The sequence below is a fragment of the Bufo gargarizans genome, chromosome 3 (assembly GCF_014858855.1).
Source record: "Bufo gargarizans isolate SCDJY-AF-19 chromosome 3, ASM1485885v1, whole genome shotgun sequence".
NCBI classification, from domain to species: Eukaryota; Metazoa; Chordata; class Amphibia; order Anura; family Bufonidae; genus Bufo; species Bufo gargarizans.
The window spans coordinates 286,064,048-286,090,231 of NC_058082.1; the positions used below are offsets into that span (position 1 = coordinate 286,064,048).

The 26,184-nt window shown below is 46.4% G+C and overlaps 1 protein-coding gene across 1 annotated transcript in view; it reads right to left on the minus strand.

The window, feature by feature from the left end:
• Positions 1-7,328: 7,328 nt before the first annotated feature.
• Positions 7,329-26,184, minus strand: part of NLE1 (notchless homolog 1) — a 57,192-nt gene continuing 38,336 nt past the window's right edge. Inside the window, exons 8-10 of the mRNA XM_044285612.1 lie at positions 21,404-21,563; positions 8,968-9,038; positions 7,329-7,686 (exon numbers count right to left, since the gene is read on the minus strand). Of these exons, the coding sequence (XP_044141547.1) occupies positions 7,674-7,686; positions 8,968-9,038; positions 21,404-21,563 (244 nt within the window). The 3' untranslated portion in view covers positions 7,329-7,673. The remainder of the gene's footprint in view (positions 7,687-8,967; positions 9,039-21,403; positions 21,564-26,184) is intronic.

Below are 26,184 nucleotides of genomic sequence, written 5' to 3' on the forward strand. Positions count from 1 at the left end.
GACCACGAGTGGAGCTCCTAGCCTTGGATTGGGGAAGATGGGTACTCTTCCCCCCCGTGGCTTCAGAGATGATTTCATCCAAACGGGTTCCGAACAAACGAGCACCAGAGAAAGGAAGGCTAGTAAGAGATCGCTTTGACGCGGCGTCCGCCGACCAAACCTTTAACCAAAGCTCCCTCCTAGCCGACACGGCCAGAGCAGACGAACGGGCAATAAGAGCCCCTGCATCCAGGGATGCTTCACATACAAATTTTCCAGCCTGAACGATAAGTTGAGCCAGGGCACGGAGGTCTTGAATAGGGACGTCGGATTCAAGCTCCAGATCCAGCTGAGACGCCCATTCTGAAACCGCTTTACCCGCCCAAGCGGAGGCAAAGACTGGCCTAAGCGCGGATCCGGAGGCCGAAAAGATACCCTTTGTAAGGGCCTCTATACGGCGATCTTCAGTGGATTGTAAGGAAGAACCATCTGCGACGGGAATAGCCGTGCTCTTGGACAAACGGGCCACAGGGGGGGTCGACCTTAGGAGGAGACGCCCAGTTTGTGATGCAATCCGCCGGAAACGGATAACAAACATCTAACTTTTTTGGCGGGGTAAACCGTGCATCAGGACGGGCCCAGGCCTTAGAAACCACTGACGAAAAGTCAGCATGGAGGGGAAAAACCGCAGAAGCCTGCTTCTGGCGAAAAAAGGAAACACTGGTTTTCTCAGGATCAGGAGGATCATCGCGAATTTTAAAGGTATCACGGATACTGTTTATAAGGTGGCCCACAGCGGAAGCCAGCTTTGAAGGCAGCGCCGAATCCATATCCCAATCGGAATCAACCAGCTCCCCTTCAGAGGGCAAATCCTGCAAGGAGGAAGGGCCCGACTGAGAACGCACCCTTGGGGGGGATACCGAAGCATCCGAGGATGACCGGTGATCCGCCCTAGACCGCTTCTGGGATTGGCGGGCTCTGGAGGAATCGCCTGCAGAGAGAGACTCAGACGGGTCGGCCAGGACAGCGGACCCGGAGGGCCCAGCAGGGGAATCATCCGGCTGCGACAAGGGCAACACATCTGCAAGTCGGCCCACAACGCTAGTGAGACTAACCACAGCCTGGGAGAGGGATCTAGCCCAGTCAGGGGGATCCAAGAGGCCAGGGGGTGACACAACAGATGGCGGACCCTGCGATGGGTCTTTGCAAAGCGAGCAATGCGGGTCAGACTGCCCTTGAGGAAAGGGCGCCTTACATGCGGTGCAGGTATGATACCAAGGTCCCACCGGCACTAAGGGGTCAGACATGTTGGTAGGAGCAATAGAAAAAAACCCGAGTCCAGGCCAGGGGGCTACAGTGAGGAAGGGTCAACAGTCCTACCAGGTCACAGAGGAAGCTGAACGGCAGCGGCAGCAGCAGAAGAACGGTGGTGGCAACCAGAGCAACGGTCCGTCCTGCAGTGAGCTCCCAGAAGCACGCAGGCACGAGAGTGGGCGGGACTAAAGAGGCGCGGGAGAAAGGCGTCCGGCCCCTGAATGAAGACCAAGCCAGACGCTGGGCCGGTCCGAAACTCCGCCCCCCACCGAAAACATTATCGCGCGCGCGCGCGATTCAAATCCCGCGCCTAACCATTACAGGTCTCCCCAAAGGCCCCCGCCGCAGCGGAAGCGAGGTAGGAAGCCGAAAGAGGAGGACCGGGTGTCGGCGTCCTGCAATGCAACGGCACAGCGGTCGCATACCCGGCCGCCCTCAAACAAGCCTCCCCCATGAGCGCCGCTCAGCTCTCCTGGGACTTGTCCCAGACGGTACAAACAGGGCGCCAGGCCGCCGCCGAATCGCGCCAACACAACGTTACGCAACGAGGCCATCAGTAAAGGGGAGCCTTGAACCGGAGAGGAGAGGGAGGAGAGGGAGGGAGGGAGGGAGGGAGGGGGAGCGGAACGGCTGCACTAGCCACCTCACCTGCGACGTCTTCACCCTCTAGTCCATCCAGCTGGGACGCCCCTTCAGCCACTGGCACAAGAGTGACAGTAGCTGGAGAGGGGCTTGCAGGTGGGCGACCCAGTGCTGGCGGGATGCAGGGGAGCATGAGCTGCCCTGGTCCTCCTTTTCTTCTGTGGGGGAGGCAGCAGGGCGGATAACCGGCCCTGGTGCAGCTCAACCCCGGGAAAACAGAGAAGTCTACTGCGACTCTGTTGTCCCTGTGAAAAAATCCAAGTGAAAAAAGTAAAATAAAAAATTAAAAACTCTAAAATCTTCACAAGACAACTCTGCAGTGCAGAGAGTGTCTTGCCTCCTTGACACTAAGCAAAAAACTGGAAGTCTCTCTCTCCAGGCTGAGGGTATAGCTGCTGGAGGAGGGGCTTAACAGTCTTTTACTTAGTGTCACGCCTCCTATGGAGATAAGCTATACCCGAGAGTTCCTGTGTCCCCCAAGGAATTGGGCGAGAAACAGCATTTTCTGAAATCAAATACCTTATTTTTCCGACTTTTAACATTAAGTGGTTTAGCGCCATCTAGTGCTAATTGCACATTTCAAATGCATATATAGGAAATCTCCCCACCAGTAGCAATTGGCATTTCTCCATATATAGAGCAGGGATCAGCAACCTTTGGCACTCCAGATGTGGTGAAACGATGACTCCCAGCATGCACACTTGCTTAGCTGTTTTCAGAACTCCCATATAAGTGAATGGAGCATGCTGGAAGTTGTAGTTTCACCTCATCTGGAGTGCCGAAAGTTTCTGACCACTGCAATAGAGCATCGCTAAGATTTGATATAAACGCTAGTGGATACAACTGTATCCAATAAATGGCCACCTGAAGTTCCAGTTGGGGAACCATAAGAAATTAGTTGCAATACCTTAAAATGTATAGTTATCGTTACATTTTATGCAACATACGATTGATACATGTCAGAAGACATTATTTGTTGGTGTCTGTGAGCATCAACGGATAGCTAAAATGTAGTGGGCTGCCTTACCCTTTTGTTGGCTTCACTCCCTTTAAAGGGTTTCTCCAGTAATTAAGAAATGTTTATGCTCTGTGTGCCTTCTATTCTTATAAAAAGCAATCTTATTCATATGTAAATCACCTCTGTCAGGAGCCCAAGTGGTTGTCCCACGATCTCCTGGAGCCCAGCCGCGCCCATCGATCCGGAGCCCAGCACCACCTACCACTTAATTTATTCACTCCACTATCCCCGTCAGTTCTTCTCAGTGCTGTAATCTCACGCAGAGGGAGCAGGCGCATGCGCAGTTGACTCGTCGAAGCCGGTGCCAGTAGTCTGCACAGGTTCAGACTACAGTGTCCACTGCGCCTGTGCAAGATTATGGAGCAGAGATTACATGACGTCAGGGATAGTGGAGTGAATAAATTAAGTGGTAGGTGGTGCTGGGCTCCGGATCGATGGGTGCGGCTGGGCTCCAGGAGATCGTGGGGCAACCCCTTGGGCTCCTGACAGAGGTGATTTACATATGAATAAGAGCTTTTTATAAGAATATAAGGCACACAGAGCATAAACAGTGGGATCATTGTAAACACTGCATGACGACTAAGGGTCCATTCACACGTCCTGTTTTTTTTCATCCTGAAAAACGGTCCGTTTTTTGCGGATCCGTTGTTCCTGAAAATGTTTCCGTATGTCATCCGTTTTTTGCGGATCCGCAAAAAACGGGAACATGTATACATTTCAATAATCAAATAAAGTTGTTTGGATTTCTTTGAAAAAAAATTTAAAAAAAATAAAAATAAAAATAATGTGTTATGTGTTTCCAGGAACGGAATCCGCTAAAAACGGATGACATACGGAATGACATCCGAATGTCATCCGTTTTTTGCGGATCCATTGACTTTGTATTGTACCAGGATCCGATTTTTCAGGACAAGAATAGGACATGTTTTATATTTAAACGGACATGCGGAACGGAACAACGGAAACGGACAGCACACATTGTGCTGTCCGATTTTTTTCCAGGACCCATTGAAAATGAATGGGTCCAGATCTGGTCCTGATCTGTTCCTGAAAAAACTGAACAGATCAGGAAAGAAAAAACGGACGTGTGAATGGACCCTAATGGGCACATATAAATATCTACATATCGTTAATCCTGGTGACAGAATCCCTTTAAATATTACTAGAATATAACAGTATTACCAAATAACTTTCATTACTTATAATGGCTTGTTTTAGCTAGGGAGTAATCATCAGGAGAAATAAAATGGCCGCCGTCCTATTAGTACACACAGAAACTGTCCTAATCACATAGGAGGGCAAGTTACTTCACAACTCAGGTAAAGAGCTGCCTCATCCTCCTCTCTGCTCGTCAGGGATTATGATGTTCCGCTGAATCTCTGTAGGAATGGAGTTCATAAAGAGTCATGAAGTACAGAGAAGAGATGGGGATGAGGCTAATAAGCAGCAGCACTTGTATGTAGTCTCCATTACCACAGTCTGTCCTGTCCATCCTCTCTGCACTTCATGTCTCCTCATGAACTCCATTCCTACAGAGATCCAGCTGAAGATCATATTAAACTGTATTCGGGATCATTCAGAAAGTTCTTATCTGTATTCAGGATCATAATCCCCAACAAGTAGGAAGGGAGGAAAAAGAAGCTGTTTAGCTCAGTGTTGTGAAGTTACTTTACCTTCTGGTGATTAGGAAAGGTTTTGTGTGTTCTAATAGGATGGCAGACATTTTATTTTTCCTAATGATTGCTCCCTAGACAAAATGAGCTGTTATGACTAATGAAAAGTATTTGGGAATATAGTTTATAATAAAGTAATATTTAAAGGGAACCTGGCACCGGGATTTACTCCAGCAGAGGGGTTCGAGTATAAGGCCATTATGGTTCTCATAATGTTTCTAGAAAAGTTCATCTTTTGTAGGGTTGAAAAAGCATAGGTCCACTTAAAGGGAACCTGTCATCTGGATTTTGTGTATAGAGCTGAAGACATGGGCTGCTAGATGGCCGCTATCACATCCGCAATACCCAGTCCCCATAGCTCTGTGTGCATTTATTGTGTAAAAAAAACGATTTAATACATATGCAAATTACCTGAGATGAGTCCTGTACGTGACTCATCTCAGGGACAGGACTCATCTCAGGTTAATTTGCATACGTGTCAAATAGTTTTTTTTCCACAATAAAAGCACACAGAGCTATGGGGACTGGGTATTGCCGATGTGCTAGCGGCCATCTAGCAACCAATGTCTTCAGCTCTATACACAAAATCCCGATGACAGGTTCCCTTTAAGTATTTTCATTTTCTTAATTCCTGGAGAACCTCCAAGTGGCAAGTGAAGTCACTCACAGACTGCAGACTGAATGCACTGTCCATCATAATCACTAAATGACATAAGTAGCTTTTTTGGGTGGATTTTACATTGCTGTTTGTAACTTTAAATTTAATTGCGCAACAATTTTTTGCTATAACAGAGAGAATAGGTCAAAAGTTGGGGGAGGCACTAAGGCTTTGTTCATATCACATTCAGATACCTGATCCCAACCGTGGAGGGAACCTCATGGTTTGCAGCTGCTTTACTGGACCTGGATGTCTTGTGATTTGTAATGGAATAATAAATTCTAACGTGTATGAAAACAATTTACATCAGGATGTAAGGGCAGCAGTCATGACCAAGCTGAAGAGACACTGGTTGATGCAACAAGTAAAATCAACTATAGAATGGGTGGAAAAGATGTGTTTTGGAATGTCAAAGTTCTGACCTTAAAGTCTACCAAAACTTTTATTGTCTTTTTCATAACTAAATAGTATAGGTGACAATTAGGGATGAGCGAATTGACTACGGATGAAACATCCGAAGTTGATTCGCATAAAACTTCGTTAGAGCAAGCGCATCGTACAGAATTAGAATGTATTGGCTTTGATGAGCCAAAGCTAATACTTCGTGAAGTCTCGCGAGACTTCAGGTAATAACTTCAGAAACTAATTTCTACTGTTAAAAACCTTTTACTGAACTTGGTTTCGGTTCCAAATCTGTACACAGAAGCCATACACAACCCACTGTAGTGTACAGAGAAGGAAGGGGGAAACATGAGCTGCAGAGGTAAGGTAACCAGACACAGATGCAGCTACTACTGGGTGAGGCATCTCTTCCCAGAGTTGGACGATGGGATGAAATACTGTAAATCACTCTATGGCCGCATCTTGTTTAGGTACGCTTTAATTCTAACCACAACTTTATTGAGATGTGGCATGACAAGAAGAGGTCTGTGCATACTTGGCATCCCACAAATAGTGAACAGAAACACACTTGCAGGAAGGAATGATCCAAAAAGCCTTCACCAATGTTATGCAAATCGTATTTGCGACTACAGTATAAACATTTGGTGGAGGCGATTGCCGCTAAAGGGGGATCTAAAGGTTATTAAACTCAATGGTGCACTGTAGATGTTTACTCAATATGCTTGATAATAGGGCCCCTTTACATATGTCTGGCGATTTCAGTTCCCCTTTGCCGTGAAGCACAAAACACTGGAGGGGGAACTGAAGCCAGGATCAAGCGCACGGTTTTCTATGGGATGCTTCTCATACATATGTTGCATGCTGGATGTCAAATAGCACTGGACAAAGAAATGCTGCATGTTCAGTTTTTCTGTTCAGCAATATCAGTGTATAGACGTCAGATCTGTGCATTGACATGCAGTGCTCATATCCGTTCTGCCTAAAACAGTTGGCAGAGTACAACTGAATGATATATGTGAAGTGTACCGTTCACGTCTTAGGCCAAACTGTTTGCGTGCAATTAGTTTAGTTAAACAGTTTGTCATTTTTGACAATTCAACTATATTTGCATAGTAATCAAAGCAGAAATCCATGTAATTCCAAAGGGTTCACTTACTTGCACCTGTATATGCTTATTCAATAGTTTTTGAATTCTGTCCATGTTTGGCATGAAAGGGCCCCTTAAAGCTATGCTAAAAAAAATAAAAAATAAAAGATTGCGAAGGGTTGGGAGGGAAGCGGGATTTTCTTCTGTAAAGAGTTTTCATATCTATCTGTATAATATAAAATACCTGATGTTATAAGGAAAACTTTAAATAAAAACATGTTTCAAAAAAGAAAAGAAAAAAAAGCTGCCTATGTATCATAATATGCAATATAAAGTTCAGCAGCACTTTCTTCTCTCAGGAGATGACCCAGAGGGTCCTGGCACTCAAATGCCCCTTCACTTCTAATCAAAGCCTCTGATGACGAGAAAGGTGTTGAAATGACAGGGAAGTCATGGTGAAGGAAACTTGGCAGCTGCTGGGTAGTTGGTGAGGGAATCTGCCTGTGCTTGAGTGAAGGACAATTTGATTATTTTAAATTCTCATTATGCACATAATCATAAGGCATTCAATATGTTTTATTATGGCAAATTACTGTACGGCTGCCCATATAGGCAGAGAACAACATATTCCATTTCTCTGTGTATTTACATCTTCAGTCTTTTTGAGAACATATCAGTGTTAATCACATTTGTAGCGCTGGTGTAAATCTCACATTTTCACCGATACCAGGGTTTATATGCACGTTACACATGCCATCCCAATGTGATAGGTTTATAAAAGTCTTCTTTCAGATTACACTGTATTTTGGTCAAGCTGTTACAGACCACGCGCATGAATGGCCATCTTCATAATGAAAGATCAGATCTATTTCTCCAAGCCATGTCAGTACATTGCTGGACTCATCGTCTCCATCTGTAATAGAAAGTTACAAAGTTACATAGTGATGGACTGTATGATGTGGGGGATCTGGTGGTCCTGTTCTATTTAGGGAAAAATAATGAGCTAATAGAAACTAAATATCCACAATATAAACAACTTTTGACAATTTGTTTCATTAGGAAGAATTAACAAGGATTGAAATGGCTGCGAATTTTACCTGCAGACTTGTGCGGGTAGAATCCACCCCAAAGTACAATACTAGGCAAGTAAGTGAGACGTTACATATTGCATCCACAAGCTGCAGACATTTACTATGCAGAAAAACGATAATGGTGTAGATTTCTCACTCCGTTTCTGATTTGTCATGGCTTTTCATAACTTTCAATGCAGCAGAGGTGAAATCTGCCCATTTGTGGTGAGGATCACAGTGTGGCATTGCCCTTGTACAGCCAGCATATTGTTCTAGGACACCTATTCTGGTGCTTATCCTCCTGAAGGTAGATGGACCTGTAATGGTCCAGCATCCCAGCAGATTATGACAACAGGGCCACACGTGATTACATTTACACTGCCTGGCCTATCAAAGTCCAGAGGGCACAGCAGTTGCAGAGAGTCCAGACCCTCTAGGTATAATGGCAACACCCCCGTTTCTTCTACAGGCTCATTTGCATATATTAAAATATAATTTTTCTCAGTGATGCAGACACATATGAACATGGGACCAAGACAGATGCCTTCAGCTGCCAAGCGCACATATAACAGGTCAGCCAGTGTCATAGGTACAAATCTGCTGACAGATGTCCTTGATCCTGTGCTAATGCTTCTCTGATCCTCAAAAAGTATTTGTTTTTCTGACCTGTTCTTACAAATATCTAAATGGCTAAATAGGTCTACATTTTACAGTAGATTGTAACTAGGGATGACTGAATCTACTTCAGATGAAACATCCAAAGTTGATACCCATAAGGCTTTATTTAAATACAATTAAGAACCTTTTACCGAACTCTGTTTCTGTTCCAAATGGTACCTTGGAACCGAACCAGAGTTTGATAAAAGGTTTTCTAGAGTAGAAATTAATTTCTAAAGTTATTACCCAAAGTCTCGCGAGACTTCGCAAAGTAATAACTTCGGCTCATCGGAGCCAATACATCCTAATACTGTACGGAGCACTCGCTCCGTACAGTATTCTAACAAAGTATTATGCGAATCGACTTTGTATGTTTCGCATCATCCCTAATCGTAACCAATCATTTTACTTCTGAAAATGCTGGGCAGGAGCATTTCAAACTGTAGCAGACAAATCGTGGCACTTACATTCTTAAGCACTTATCCTTCCCTCCACTGGCTACACTTTGCCCATCAGGGCTCCAGTCAACAGCATAGACCTAAGGCAAGAAACACACATTAGAAAACACACTTCTTACTGAAGAAATCATTTATATGTAGTTAAAAACTCTAAAGAAAAAGCATGCAGGACAGCACAGCAGCCAAATGAATTTAAAGCGACTCTGTCCCCAGTATTAACCCTACTAAACCAGGCATACTGGCTGGTAGGGCTCATCATGCTGATTAACACAATAACTTTCTTTTGTCTGTATGATAAAAAGTAGGGATCGACTGATTATCGGTTTTACCGATATTATCGGCCGATATTCAGGATTTTGAACGTTATCGGCATCTATTTTGCCGATATACCGATAACGTATTGGGAACAAGGATTGTGCTGCTGACAGCGCTCTGTGTTCCCTCAGCAGCCCAGGGGAGAAGGAAGCAGTGTCTCCCTCCCCCCTGTGCCGTTGCCACCAATGAGAGGAGGAAGGACAAGAGGAAGGGCTGTGGCCACTGCGCCACCAATGAAGATAAGTCTCTCATTAATTCATATACAGGAGGCGGGAGCTGGCTGGAGAATCACATAGCTGGCTCCCGACCTCTATGAGAGGTAGCCGCGATCTGCGGTAGTTAACCCCTCAGGTGCCGCAGATCGCAGCTAACGCTCAGAGGTCGGGAGCCAGCTACGCGATTCTGCAGCCAGCTCCCGCCTCCTGTATACGAATGAAAGAGAGGCATCTTCATTGGTGGCGCAGTGCGTCCCCCCCAAACCCCAGTATTAAAACATTGTTGGCGCAGTGCTCCCCCCCCACCCAAGCCCCCTCAGTATTAATCATTTGTGGCAGTGGCCATAGGGTCCCCTCTCCCCTTCTCATTGGTGGTGCAGTGGCAGCTTCTGATCGAAGCCCCAGCAGTGTTAGCCTGGGGCTCCGATCGGTTACCATGGCAGCCAGGACGCTACTGAAGCCCTGGCTGCCATGGTAATCTCCCTGTAGCTGTGAGCACAAAGCACAGGGCAGCAGGGAGAGTGTGAAGTCCTATTCACCCTGATAGAGCTCTATCAGGGTGAATAGGACAAGGGTTCTAGTCCCTAAGGGGGCTAATAGCAAAAACAAAAAACAAAATATTAATTATAAATGAAAAAGATTTACAAGAAATAAACCTACATGTTAACAATAAACAAATTTTCAGCAGATTTGTGCAGGAAATTTTTATTTTATTTTTCAAAAATGAAAATTCGCAGAATATCGGTATAAATTATTGGCTATTGGCCTGAAAGTTCATAGATTATCAGTATCGGCCCTAAAAAATCAATATTGGTCGATCCCTAATAAAAAGCTGCAGAGAAATCTGTGTTTTTACTCGTATGCAAATGAGCAATTTGAGCACTCAGAGGTGGGACTGAATCATCTGAAGATTGCTATATAACACCCCCTGTGCTCTGCACCCGCCCCTCTCCCATTGATTAACAGGGATAGACATGAGGCTGAGAGCAGAGCCCTGTCCAAGAGCTGTGTGCTAGCAATATCATATATTCCATACACTATAGCAGGGGTAGGCCAGCTGTTGTGAAACTAGAACTCCCAGCATGCCTACTTACTCTTTTCTCCTCTAGAAATGAATGTTGCATGCTGGGGAGTGTAGTTTCACAGCAGCTGGAGTGCAGAAGGTTGCTGACCCCTGCACTATACGGTAGCTTCACCACATTGAGATATGCTCAGAAAGCTTATCTACATATTACTGCTTTATTAACAAGCACCATATACGATTATAAAGACATCAGTAATATGTGTCAGCTTATAAGCATAGAAAAAACACTTTTCTCTATGTGGTAATGCTACAGCTTAGTGCTGTAGTAGTTGGTTTTGCATGTAAAGATCCCTGGTTGGAGAAAAATAAAAAAATTTCTCTTTAGATATTTTATTTCTTCCACATTTAAGGTCCAGTCACACGTCCGCAAGTGTTTTGCATTTCGCAAAACACGTAGACCGGCGGACCGCACATGCCAGGCACTTTAATAGAAATGCCTTTTCTTTGCGGAACGGAAGTGCAGATGCAGACAGCACACTGTGTGCTGTCTGCATCTTTTCCAGCCCCATTGAAAATGAATGGGTCCGCACCCGTTCCACAAAATTGGGGAGCGGATGCGGACCCATTCATGCGGATGTGTGAATGGACCCTTATCCGATAAGAAAAGTCTATGTCATTATCATATTGAGAATGTTATTTTTTTTTTTAGAAAGCTAATAAATATTACAGTTTTTTTATAATCATATATTGTGTCTGTGAATAAATAGGTAACCGGATTAGAAACCCCCCCACTATTCTCAATATAGTAAGGCCTTTTTATTATTATTTGATTATATATTATTTATTATAGTATAGCCTTTTAATATGGTTTTGAATAATAAAAAAAAAAAAAAAAAAAAAAAGTGTATATCTTCTGGGATTTGAACATCTCTACTTAGTATATTGGGCAGACTAGATGGGCCAAATGGTTCTTATCTGCCGACACATTCTATGTTTCTATATGTACATGCATGGTAAACCACAATACCACTAAGCTATAGCATCACCACAGAGATATAGTTTTTTTTTTTCTCTGCTTATAAGCAATCACATACAACTGGTGTCTTTCTACTGTAATTATATATCCTGCCTGTGAATAAAGCAGTAATATGTAGATTCACTTTTTGAGCACATCTCAGTGTGGTGAAGCTATAGTGTATGGAATATATATTTACTTGCTAGCACACAGCTCTGCCCTCAGCCTGATGTCTTGCTCTGTCAATCAATGGGAGGGGGGAATGTGCAGAGCACAAGTGTTCCCATCCATGAAATCTTCAGCCTGCTGGTAGACAGCAATGTATACAAGCAATCTTATGAGCACCCTATGTGGGATCAAACTTTAACACAATATTGATGGGGTCGCCTAGAATTTTCTCCCCACCAAAAAAGTCTAAGAATCTTTTTAATACAATAATTCTAAAATCACAGAAAATAATGCAAAAACAATAGATGCAAACATTATATATGGACTAATCCCTCGCTAATAATAAAATCTGAGCCAATATATTTTGATTAAAACACATCTGTGCCCTCCTACCCGCCCCAAGGTGGTCTCAGTCAAGCAGGTCCTACTATAAACCTACCTATGCCGTTGGGCATCTACAGTGGATATAAAACGTCTACACACCCCTGTTAAAAATAAATGTCAGATTTCTGTGATGTAAAAAAAAAAAAAAAAAAAAAAAAAACTGTACAAGTCAATTGAAAAAACAAACTGAAATCTTTTAGGTAGAAGGAAGAAAAAAAAAAATATAATATAATATAATATAATATGGTTGCAAAGGTGAACCGTGGGGGAGTAGTAACCCCGAAGACGAAAAACACACATAGTGACAGGGTATACACTTAATTGGATGGGTACGGGGAAATAATTCTAACCCGATAAATTACAGGGTTAGAAACAGGAACCAGCTACCCCTAGAGGTCTGCTGTGCAGTTAGTGGCATTTTTTTCTGCCGATACAGTTAGTAGTATTTTTTGTCTGGACAAACCCCCATCTCCACCGCCTGTAAGTTTAAACAGCTTTTTGCTTCTTTTGAATTACTTTATATATGCAAATGTATGGGCCTGTACTAGAAATGACGCATATTGATAACTACTGTTTGTGGGCATGCCTTACCTTAGGATTGTTACACCTTTTTTCAACTAATTCAATGATCTAGCCTGGGCAATTATGCGTTATCTTTAATGCTGAGGGCCATACTGGGGTCATTTGTGTGTGTCCTCTGTGCAGCATTTTCGGCACTACTGGCCTGCTATTGACAGGCCCTTTCCAGTTAAACCTCCAGTTAAAGCTCTATTTACCCATTATTATTTTTTAGGCACCTTGAGCGGGACAAAAACGAGATTTTTGTATAACTTACCAGTAAAATCTCTTTCTCGCTCTTTCCTTGGGGGACACAGCACCCACCCATTAATTGTTTTTTCTCTGTGCGTTTTCCGAGTTTTTGTTACCCGTTGGGTAGTTGGCTTGTTGGTTCCTTGTTGGACTTTGCCTTTTCTCACTGCTTGGACACGCAACTGGCAGTCTCTCTCTCCAGGCTGAGGGTATAGCTGTGGAGGAGGGGCTTAACAGTTTTCACTTAGTGTCACGCCTCCTATGGAGATGAGCTATACCCAAGGTCTTCTGTGTCCCCCAAGGAAAGAGCGAGAAAGAGATTTTACTGGTAAGTTATACAAAAATCTCGTTTTCTCGCCCAGTTTCCTTGGGGGACACAGAAGACCTTGGGACGTTCAAAAGCAGTCCAAAAGGGGGAGGGACCACAACACCAAGGCGAAGCACCCGAAAGGCATCAATGAACCGCCGCCTGTAAACCCAGGCGGGGTAGGCAGCATCTGCCAAAGTCAGAGTATGCACCCTGTAGAACTCAGAAAGGCGTGCAAGGCAGACCTGTGGCCACCGTGCCCAAATGCACGGCCGAAGCCCAATGCCACCGGCCCAGGAGGCACCGACCGCTCTGGTGAAAGGAACGGTGACACCAAAGACAGAATCCTGCCCTAGGTGCGGTAACCTCAGCAATAGCCAACCTGATCAAGCGGAGGAAAACCACCCTGGAGTCTGCCAACCCTATGCACAGACCTCCTGGAAACCCAAGAGGCCGAACGACTGCAAGAGTCGGAGATCTCCAAGTAAACAACGGCCAGGCCCAAACAACGTCCAAATAGGTGAGGTGTTGAAGCGAAGGCAACACCACCTTCAGAAGGAAGGAAGGAAGGAAGAAACGAGATGCAGAACAGCCCTGTCCTGGAAAGGACAGAAAACTCATAACAAAAAAAGGGGGCCATGCCGGCACCCGTCAGAGACACGACTGATACGGAACACAACCGTACAGGACAGAAGGATAGAGTGAACTCCTGTAACAGCTCCAAGGGCAAGATTGGAGCGCCGAGAGCTCTGGATATAGTCCCCAGGGCGGTACCGAAGGACAGCACAGAGGAACCAAAGAGCCACTCCGAGGAAGAAGGTCTTGGCAGGCCCAGAGGGTCGGGAACGCTGGAAGAGGAAGAACAGCGCCAACACTTGACACCTCAACCAAAAGACAGAACCATGGGGAAAGAACTTCAGAGTGGGGAATGCACAGCTTTCCACAGAACCCCAGACAAAAAACCCTAAATCTTACGACAGAACCTGGACGAGACACAGCCAGGAGTGGACAGCAGTGAACCCGCTGGAGTCGCCTGGCAAGCAGGCGAAACCCAATGAGAACAGGCGCAGACCAGTAACACGGGCAGAAGGGTCGACAAAACTAGCCCCGTCGGCCCCGAACAACGTTGACCCGCATCCACCCGAATGGGGAGCAGAAGGACAGATGCAAAGACCCAAAAGGATCCGCCAGACGCCAGGAGAAGGCAGGCTAAAGACCATGCTGATGTAACCACGTTGAACAGCCCCTGTGTGGGATCAAAGGACAATCTGAACCGAAAAGGTAGTCCCCCCAAGTTACCGAGAAGGTAAGTCTACATCAGGACCATCGTCTTAGAACGGGCCACGCAATCTGCACCCAGCGGGAGGACAGAACGCGGTAGACTCGGTAAATAAGCACACAGCTAATACAGCCAGCGCGAACAAGGGAGACAGTACGAGGCCAAAAGGAACACCGGAACCATCCACAGGAATAACCAGGCTCACCCCAGAGGGGAGGACAGTGAAAACACAGCCTCCGTAGTCTTGTGGGAAGCCACATCGGAGTGATCTGTATAGAGCGGGAGCCAAACAAAGCCGGCGAAAAGAGGCAGTCGAGACAGAGGCCGACATAACACCCTCCAACCGAAAGGAGGAGGAGTGGGCAACAGGGAAGCCATAAGACAGCTCAAAAACAGAACCCGCTACACTGTGAGACGCCCGGTCCACCGCCTCGCAGAAGGCGAATACCTTGAAGAACCCAAGGCGGAGGTCCTCCGGACCTGGGTAATCCAGCACCCAAGAGAAGTTGGGTGACCGTCCCGAGAAGAGCAGCCCGAACCCGGCAGCAGATCAGACAGAAAGCGTAGAGGCGCCAAGAGGAAGGACTCATACCACACTGCATCCGAAGAGGAGGAAATTGCGGCAGGCAAGGGAACCGCAGTCCTGACAGCGCCAATGAAGAATTCGAGAGGCCCGCAGACAACAGCACTCTCGACCATGGGACCACTAGCGCAGGGAAGCAATGCTGCAGAAGGACGCAAAGGGCATGCATCTAGGACCCACGAACACTCCCTGGAATGAAAGGCCAACTAAATGAATGAGCACCACCCAGCTCGGTGCAGCAGAGAGAAATAGAGCCTGTCCGGTCAAGAGGACAGAAGGAACTCCCTAGGGACGAGTGCAAGGCTGGCGGCAAGCATCGGCTCCCAAGAAACAAAGGTATGCCGCAGGAAGCAGGTGAGGCATACGAACGAGCAGCCCCGCAAGCAGCGAGAAGGCCAACCCACCTAGAAAAAAGGGGGGCTCGTCCCAGAGCACCACAGCATGTACGGAATCGCAAAGTGCAACCTGAAAGGGAGTTATGCACAAAACCAGTATAGCATGCGACGGAACGCAATCAGTCCACCCCGAAAGGGGGGAAATTGTACCTGGCCAACTACAGTTGGCAAGAGTGCAAAGACCGGTCCCAAAAGGGAGTGATGCCTAAGGCCGAACCTACTTCAGAGAAGCAGGACATACCCTATAAACCAGCAGGAATGCAGGAGGTCCATCTAGTGAAAGGGGAACATGCACAGGGTATCCTAGCATTAAATGAGTGTGCAATAATACACCCAACACTGAACTCAGCGAGAGAGTAACTACTCTGCCAATGAATGGGGACATGTACAAGTCCAGCCCAGCCACATAAGGACAGCCGTGAATCCCAGGAGCGTGCCAAATTCTGCCCTTGAAGTGAGAAGTGGTCACGCACAAGGCCAGCACCGTATCCAATGGAAGTGCAAGCGTTCCACCCATGATAGAGGGCCATTCTCATGGCCAGCAATGTATCCGGTGAGTGTAGCACACCGCCCAGAAAAAGGGGGTAAAGCACATGGCCAGCATCTCCTCCAGGGAGAGTGCGAGCACACCGCCATGCATGGGAGTCATACACATGGCCAGCAACGTACTGGCGAGAGACAACCACAGTCACTAAGAACGCGTGCATGTCGCCTGAGGAAGGAAGGCATGCCCCTGGCTGGCAGCGAATCCAGCAAGAGTGCGTACACTGCCTACGGAAGAGGAGTCATGCCCATGGCCGACAGCGGATCCAGCGAGAGTGCAAGCACCCTGCCATGTATGGGGTACATGCACGTGGCCAGCAACGTACCTGCGAGGAAACACCCAAAGACAGAGGGATGTATGTATGCTGTCTGAGGGAAGGAGGCATACCTAAGGCCGGCAGGGAATCCAATGAGAGTGCAGCATACCGCCTAAGAAAAGGCCGGCAGCGCAATCAGTGAGAGTGCAGCACAATAACATAGTACATAAGTACATCATAGCACATCAGCGAGAGTGCAGCATAATAACATAGTACATAAGTACATCATAGCACATCAGCGCCGCCTGGAAGGGGGTCGTGCACACAGCCAGTACCGTATCCGGTGAAAGTGCAGTATCCCGCCTAAAAAAGGGGGGATGCACATGATCGGCATCAGATCCAGTGAGAGTGCTGCGTTCCGCCCAGGAAGGGGGTCACGCACATGGCCGGCAGCGAATCCAGTGAGTGCAGCGTTCCGCCCACGGAAGGGGGTCACGCACATGGCCGGCAGCAAATCCAGAGAGTGCAGCGTTCCACCTATGGAAGGGGGTCGTGCAGAAGGCCAGCACCGTATCCGGTGAAGGTGCAGCATTCCGCCCAAGAAGGGGGTCATGCACATGGCCAGCCAGGGAGAGTGCAGTAGCCCGCCTAGGAGGGGGGGGGGGAATGCACATGGCAGGCACCATAACTGGAGAGACGATGAATGCTGCCTACAGAGGGCCGAATGCACTTGGCCAGCGCCGTATCCTGGAAGAGGCAAGAAAACCGCCTAAAAGGGGAAATGCCCTAGCAGCGACGCAGGCTGGGAGCGCAACACCATGCCGCCTGTGGAAGGAGGTCATGCAGACATGCAGCATTACTGATGAGGCTGCAGCGTCAAGCGCAGCCCAATAGAAATCATGATCTATTATTTTTATTTCATTTATATATATTTTTTTTTTTTTTTTTCTTTCAACTCAGCCTCTGAGGCTAAAGGGGAGCCACCATATAGGGGCCCTGAGAAAAAAATGGGGGCCAACTATACAGACCCAATTTTGGGAGCCGGCCCGCACCCAAAGGGTTAACAGGGATCCGGCCTGGAGGGCGGCGTGCGATCCCCTGGGGGCGGAGGAACCTCCAGGCGGGAAAATTCGCGCCTGGAGAAGTTCCCGCCCCCTCCACCAGAGACCGGAAGATTGCGGCCTAGTAGGCCGCGAAGCCGGGGGCTAAATTGCGGCCCCCGGCCCGTCATACCGCCGGGACCTGGGGCGGAACGGCGCTTCAAACCGGCCGCGGGAGCCCACCCCGCGGGCCGGTCGGGATTGCGGCACAGCAGGCCGAAGCCTGGGACCAAGTAGCGGAGCCCCGCCGACCGCCACCTGCTGGGCATAGCCCAATGCCGGCCGCGGGAGCCCACCCCGCCGGCCAGAAGAGATAGGGGCCCGGAATGGCGGTTCGCCGGCGCGGGAGCCCACCCGGCCGGCCGGAGAGACAGGACTGGAATGGTGGCTCGCTGGCCGCGGGAGCCCACCCCGCCTGCCGGAAGTAAGGAGGCCTGGAATGGCGGACCGCCGCGGGAGCCGCGGAACCTAAAATCTTTTGCGGCGCCCGGCCGCACCGGAATATTAATGCTGACCGGACCGGAGCCCGTGATGGACCAGGGGCAGCAAGGCGCGGGCCCTGTGGCCCTGAAGCAGTGGCCGGTAAGAGGGAGGGGGACCCTGAGACCGGGTCTGTGAGGGTGGGAATCCTGCCTAACCCCTACGTCAGGGGCAGCTAGGTCTGCAGCTCCCCAGGCATTCTTCTTGCAGGAAGAAGGGTGCCATGTCCTATGGGAGCAAAATGTCGCCCTGTGGCAGCCAGGGGCCAGCCTAGGGCTAGCAGGGACAAAAGGGTCCAGAGGCCCTGTCAGTATGGGAGTCAGGCACGCAGGAAACCGGGGTGGGGTGAGGGGTGAGGGGGGGGACGTAGGGCTGGAGAAGCCAATCTCTCACCATAGCCGTCTTCACCCTCGGTCCGTTCCAGCAGGGTCGCCCCTTCAGCTACTGGCACCGTAGTGGCAGGACGCTGGAAGAGGGACTTGGCGTGCGGGCGACCCTTGTGCTGGCGGGATGTAGGGGAGCTGGGCTGCCCTGATCCACCTTGCCTTCTGTGGGGGAGGCAGCAGTGCGGATGACCGGCACTGGCGCAGCTCGACCCCGGGAGAAACAGAGAGGTCTAGTGCGTCTCTGTTGTCCCTGATGATCTGGAACAAAAAGAAAAGAAAAAAGTAAAAATCAAAATTTAAAACAAGGGGAAAACAGCCCTGCAGTAGCAGGGAGTGTCTTGCCTCCTTGGACACTAAGCAAAAAACTGGCAGTCTCTCTCTCCAGGCTGAGGGTATAGCTGTGGAGGAGGGGCTTAACAGTTTTCACTTAGTGTCACGCCTCCTATGGAGATGAGCTATACCCAAGGTCTTCTGTGTCCCCCAAGGAAACTGGGCGAGAAAGGTCTATTTCTTCCTCTTGGGGACCGGCAAAAAACGTATTGTGGTCTTGATATCTGGTCACAAAGCTAAGTACCACTAACTGTATCACACAATCTATTATGTTACCCCCTGCTGAACCTGATAAATATTAGGCGAAACGCGTCGGGAATTATTAGTGATTATCTGTTTTGATTTAAGAGAATAAGGGTGAAATTTATCTATAAAGAGCACCATTTATTCTTTACCATATCATCCTGGAGCATTGTTTATTTAGGGATTTTTAGGGACCGGTTAGCACTAGGTTCGGGGACAGGGAACCTCCACCATCAGGGGGCCGCCCTGGGCACAGCAGACCTCTAGGGGCTTCTAGGGGTAGCTGGTTCGTTTCTAAACCTGTAATTTAATCGGGTTAGAATTATTTCCCCGTACCCATCCAATTAAGTGTATACCCTGTCACTATGTGCGTTTTTCGTCTTGGGGGTTACTACTCCCCCACTGAGTAACCTCAGTAAATGTAGTCCTTTCACTGTCGGTATATACATACCTATACCCACTTGAATATTTAATAAAGGTAATTTTAAAAGTCACTCTTTTTTCATATAGGCCCTTTACCTTAAAAACTATTGTGACAAAACATCTCCTTAGAAAACTTTGAATACGGATAGTAATTGTGTTGATTCCATTATCCTAATTGGAGTCAGTAGGTGATAGTAGACATATGAAGAATACGGAAGATTGTTGTCACATGTACCACACAGCCAGTACTAGCCAGATATTCCTGCAGCTCCTTTAATGTTGCTGTAGGCCTCTTGGTAGCCTCCCAGACCAGTTTTCCTCTAGTCTTTTGATCAATTTTGGAGGGACGTCCAGTTCTTGGTAATGTCACTGTTGTACTATATTTTCTCCACTTAATCATGACCGTCTTCACTGTGTTCCATGGTATATCTAATGCCTTGGAAATTCTTTTGTACCCTTCTCCTGACTGATACCTTTTAACAATGAGATACCTCTGATTCTTTAGAAGCTCTCTCTGGACCATGGCTTTTGCTGTGGGATGTGACTAAGAAAATTTCAGAAAAGACCAACTAGAGCAGCTGAACTTTATTTGGGGTTAGTCAGAGGCACTTTAAATGATGGCAGGTGTATGCCGAGTCCTGTTTAACATGATTTTGAATGTGATTGCTTAATTCTGAACACAGCTACATCCCCAGTTGTGCAACCACATTATTTTAGTTTTTTTTTTTGTTTTCTTCCCTCCACCTAAAAGATTTCAGTTTGTTTTTCAAGTTGTACAGTTTATAGGTCACATCAAAGGTGGAAAGAGTTCTGAAATGATTTATCTTTGTCTCATTTTTTTACAGCACAGAAACCTGACCGTTTAACAGGGGTGTGTAGACTTTTTATATCCACTGTACATTCAGGAGAGCAGACCTTGCTCCTAGTTACTTCTGTGATTTTAATACAATAATTCCTTAATTTTGTGTTGGGAAAACATTAAAGGGGTTTCTCCGGGACATTGATGCTGATAGACTATCCTTATGAGAGGTCATCAATATCAGATTGGTGAAGACCATCCGACCCCCTCTGCACACCCACCCATCAGCTGTTCCAGCCAGCCACCAGAAACTGTAAAGTGAACTCCATCCACCATGTAGTTTTGGACACCAGCATATTGCAGCTTAGCTCCCATTCACTCCTGGCATAGACGCTACACAGTGGACAGAACCTTGTCATGGGGGTGTGGGACGTTGGACTCCTACCAATCTGACACTGATGATCTATCCTGATAATAGACCATCAATATATAAGTACTGGAAAACCTGTTTAAGCAGAGGTGGAGCAGTATAGGCGCACACAAGAAAGAAACAGCCACAAGCCTATAATTGATGAATTAGGGGAGTGGAACATCTGAAATGTACTCCAGGGAAAGTGATGAAGAGTTAACATAGGAAGGAAAATTACAATGTTATTTAGACGACAGGCTCTTTGATCATTAATTGGAGAGGCGAGTTTTGTGTTATTGGTAGACCAAACAGGATGTTAAGTTAGTTTGCCACTTTAGTCTTCATGGATTCTGTTTATCGGAAGGAATGTAGTGCACTGTCACTAAGCACTATGGATCTGTGTGCAAAAGTACAGTTTTCACCAGTACTGTAACTTTTTTGCCCAATCCTGCAGTCATCCATTACATGCTTAAAGGGTTTTCCAACGATGAGTAACTGATGACCTATCCGCCAGACAAGTCATCAGCATCTAATCAGTGGGGATCCGACAACCAGGATCCCCACTAATCAGCTCACAAGAGCACCAGGCCTTCTCAAGAAGCCGATAAGCTGGGGTCCCGGGTGTCAGATCCCCACTGATCAGAGGACAGGTCATCAGTTTACAAATAGTGTGATAACCCCTTTAATGTCTGTAGGCTCACAAGAAACAGAAGGCCGACTGGGTAAAGGCCCATTTACATGGGCAGATTATTGGCCATTAAAACAAGGTAATTACAAAAAAGACATGGGAAGATTTATCAACACTAGTGTAAAGGACAACTGGCTTAAATGCCCATGGCAACCAATGAAATTGATCCTTTAAATTTTCCAAAGGAGCTTTGAAAAATGAAAGGAATCTGTCTTGTTAATATCAGAAATTAAGCCAGTTTTTCTTTATACCAGTTTTGATAAATCTTCCCACACACAAGAGTATAAAGTACCTCATCTGCATGTCCTGGAAGGTCCACAAACAACTTCATGGTCTTAGCGTCCCAGACTTTAAGTGTGCTGTCACTGCTTCCGCTAACTAAAAGCCGACTATCCGCAGACCAAGCAATCTGATACACAGCAGATACGTGACCACGTAAGGAAGATAAATACCTGCATTGCAAGAAGAAAATATACATTTCATTATGACAACATACAGAAACCTATACTTCAATGGGCAAAACTACTAGCATTTTCATGTCAATTATTTTCTTTGCAGGGAATGAATATATCCCATTCTCATGACTATTATGTAACTTCCATAGTCATGACTTATTAAGCTTATTGGATAATGCACAAAGGCAATTTTACATGGAGGAAATATAAAATGCAACATGTTGGCATGCTCTGCTCCTAGCCTTTATATTAATTTTTTTTTTTTTTTTGAATCAGATAATTTTTATTGCTTTTTCAAGAGATTTGTAATACAAGTAAAACAATAACCCAGCCCTCCCACCCAACCCCATCCCCACCCCCACCCCAAAGCACAACCATTTTGAAGAAGCAAGGTATAGTCCATAACTGTAGTTGGAAAGTCCACCTGAAAAACGTTGCAGTCTATTTTCCCAAATCATGGCATACGGCACCAAAGAGCTTCTGTACTTCAAGATATATCCACCAAATATGACGGCACAAACATATATTCGTACTCTACTAACCGCTTCAAATCCCCCCCCCCCCCCCCCCCCCCCCGAGTTCCTCTTCAAATAAACATATTCCTCCAGCTTAACCAGTGTGTGCACCCTACTAACTACCTCCTGAATCGTAGGAGCCGTCTCATCAATCCAGTGAAAAGCTATGCATTTCCTTGCCTGATACAATATCCTCATGACAGCCACCTTTTTTTTCAGCACGAAGCCAAGTAAACAAATCAATGGTCTAACTTCTAGGCTGATGTGAAAAACCCTATTTATGAGTCCCACTATCTCAATCCAATACCTCCATAATCGTGGGCAATTCCACATAAGATGGATCAAACTTGCACTCGTGGTATTACAACGCGGGCAGATATCAGTCTCCCTATAACCCATTTTGAATAGTAATTCAGGTGTTCTATAAACCCTGTGCAGAAGGTATAATTGAGAGATCCTATAGGACTCGCTCAATGACAATGTCGGTAGGTCGTCGAGAATTTCCTCCCATTGCTCCTCAGTGAGATCCTCAATATCCTTCTTCCATTTCTCATACAATTTCAGTGGGTTGGATTTATCCATTTCCTCCCTGAGCGTACTATAATAGAGGGATATCACCCCACTAGCGGTCCCTGGCCTTGCAGTGTAGTCAATAATAGGACATCTGGATGCCTGCTGGATCTTCCCCTTCCTTTCCAGAGTCTGAATAGCATGCCTCAACTGCAAATATACATAAAAATATGTATGTGGAATACTAAATTCCTGCCTCAACACTTCAAAACTCTTCAATGACCCATCCGAGAACAATTGAGCCATCTTTCCCAACCCATATTGCTCCCACTGTTGTACACCACTAACCTTATTCAATTCCAAATATAAGCAATTAAGCCATATAGGCATGTGAGTACTATACCCAGTAATATTCATCCTTTCTTTAGTTTTCCACCATATCTTATGCATCATGCTTATCACTGGATATTGAGTACCATGAGAATGAAACGAACCATCCTCCAAAGCTGACAACACGTACGATTTATCAGATACTGAACAATGCGACCCACACTATTCAATTGTGACACATGCCCCCATCCTCTAAAATGCTTTAACTGGGCTGCAATATAATAGGACCAGGGATCTGGTACTGCCAGTCCTCCTTGTGTTTTAGACCGTTGAAGGGTTGAAAGCTTAATCCTAGGGACACCTCCCCTCCATATTAAATCTCTAAATACTGCATTGACAGTGTTAAAAAACCTAAGCGGAATCCAGATCGGCGCGTTATGGAGGAGGTATAGGAGTTTTGGCATCAATATAATTTTCAAGAGATTAACCCGACCAGCCACAGATAAGGGTAATTTGCTCCAGGCCTGTATTTTCTTCCGAAATTCAGTGAGCATTGGCATCAAATTTAGTCGCTCATAGTCACCTAAATTTGCGGTTACCTATATCCCCAAATACTTTAAGGATGTCACCACCTGTAACCCTCCGGTATCGGGTGGCGGACTAGTATTACCACCTAAGGGTAATAAGACAGATTTTGACCAGTTAATCACTAACCCAGACATAGCCCCAAATTACTTAATGATCGCCATAGCAGGCCATAGCAGCAAGAAGAGACTGCCCCCAATCATCCAAAAACAGAAGCAAGTCAGTCATCGGCATACAAAGCCACTTTTTCGATTCTAGGTCCATACTGAAGTCCCTTGACTGTAGCAGCCATTCTCAGAGCTTCCGCCAAGGGCTCCACCGCCACGAGAAGCGGTGACAGTGGACACCCCTGTCTAATTCCTCTAAACAACATGAATGGGTCAGACAGGTCCCCATTAACCCTCACTGCCGCTCTAGGGCAGGCATACAGTAGTTGAACCCATGAAATAAATTCAACTCCGAAACCCATCCTTTTAAGTACCATCCATAGATAACGCCATTCCACGCTGTCAAACGCTTTGGCCGCATCAAGAGATGCAACCGCCGCGTTCGAGGCGTGGACCTGTGTAGCTTGAATGTTTAGAAAAAGACGTCTACTATTTACCGCCGTCGACATACTCGGCATAAAGCCCGCTTGATCCTGACAGATTAAGGTGGTTATCACTAAGTTCAGAAGATTCGCTAATACTTTCGCTAAAAGTTTAAAGGGCTTCTGTCACCCCACTAAAGTGATTATTTTTTTTTGGGCTAGTGAAATTAGTTATATTGCGATATATGACAATATAATTGTGTTACTTACTTTGATCCAGCAGTTTCTGCAAAAAACGAAGTTTTATAATATGTAAATTCGGTCTCTACCAGCAAGTAGGGCGGCTTCTTGCTGGTAGCTGCTGCAGAAATCCGCCCCCTCGTCGTGTTGATTGACAGGTCCAGCCGATATCTCCTCCTCCGGCCAGCCCTGTCGGCATTTCAAAAATCGCGCGCCTGTGTTGATTCGGCGCAGGCGCTCTGAGATGAGGAGGCTCGTCTCCTCAGAACTCCCTCAGTGCGCCTGCGCCGATGACATCACCGAAATAGAAGACGTCATCGGCGCAGGCGCACTGAGGGAGTGCTGAGGAGACGAGCCGCCTCATCTCAGAGCGCCTGCGCCGAATCAACACAGGCGCGCGATTTTTGAAATGCCGACAGGGCTGGCCGGAGGAGGAGATCCCGGCTGGCCCTGTCAATCAACACGACGAGGGGGCGGATTTCTGCAGCAGCTACCAGCAAGTAGCCGCCCTACTTGCTGGTAGAGACCGAATTTACATATTATAAAACTTCGTTTTTTGCAGAAACTGCTGGATCAAAGTAAGTAACACAATTATATTGTCATATATCGCAATATAACTAATTTCACTAGCCCCAAAAAAAAAAAAAAAAAATCACTTTAGTGGGGTGACAGAAGCCCTTTAACATCAACTGGCAGCAGAGAAATGGGTCTATACGATTCAGCTTCAAACACATCTTTACCCGCCTTAGGCAAGAGCGCAATGACTGCTTCATTCATGGAATCAGGGAGCCGACCCCGCCGCTTGGCGTCATTGCGAACCTCCAGTAATTGAGGAAGAAGAATGCTGGAATAACGTTTATATACCTCGGCCGGTAAGCCATCCCTTCCTGGGGCTTTATTATTAGACATTGTACCTAATGCTACCTCTAGTTCCTGAACAGTAATAGGGCCATCTAACAGTGCCTTATGTTCACTTGATAAGGTACGCAATTCTATTGTAAGAATTGATCTATCTCCCCATCCGTAACTTTCAGTTTAGATTTATATAGTGTGGAATAAAAGGAATACATGACCCGGAGAAAATGTGGTGGTTCAGTTTGCACAATACCATACGAATCCCTTAAGGCTGCAATGTACGTAGATTGTAATTGGGCCTTAGATATTAGTGCCAGAAGTCTACCCGCTCTCTCCCCTTTCCTTATAGATTTGTTTTTGAAAGAATAATTTGGTTTTGGTGACATCTTGTGGATGCAGGATAAAATCCGCCTCCGCTGCCATAGTTAATTTTCTCGTGAGTGCCCTAGATTCACTCTTTTTCCTGTTTACTTCTGCTATAAGCAAGCCCCTCAAAAACGCTTTCATAGTCTCCCACACTACGGACTTGGTCGCAGACGATAAATTAATCTGGAAGAATTCCTTAAGTTTTTCGCCAATTCCGCCAGCGTCTGGTAGGAGAGGTAACCAGTATGGATTAAACTTCCAACCCCCACACTTAGTACCCCGCATTGTACGGAAATCAAGCACCATCAGTACCGGCGATTGATCTGAGATCCTGCGTGGCAGATACTGCACGTCCCTTACATATTGTCCTATAAGGGCATTACCAAGGATGAGGTCTATTCTGGATAAAGAATTATATGTACTAGAGCAGCAGGAAAATTGCTTTACTGCTGGATTTTACATCCTCCAAAAATCTAACAACATAGCTTCTTGCATCAGAACCCCAAAAGATGTCATCCCAGACGCTGGAGGATTTTGACCCGCCCCCATTCTATCCAGGTTATGGTAAGAATGTTATTGAAGTCCCCCAACAATAAAACTGGAATGTCAGGCACATCCGCTGTAAACTGCAGAATACTTTTAAGTACCACCGGTGAGTACGGCGGCGGAATGTATACTCCCACCAGAA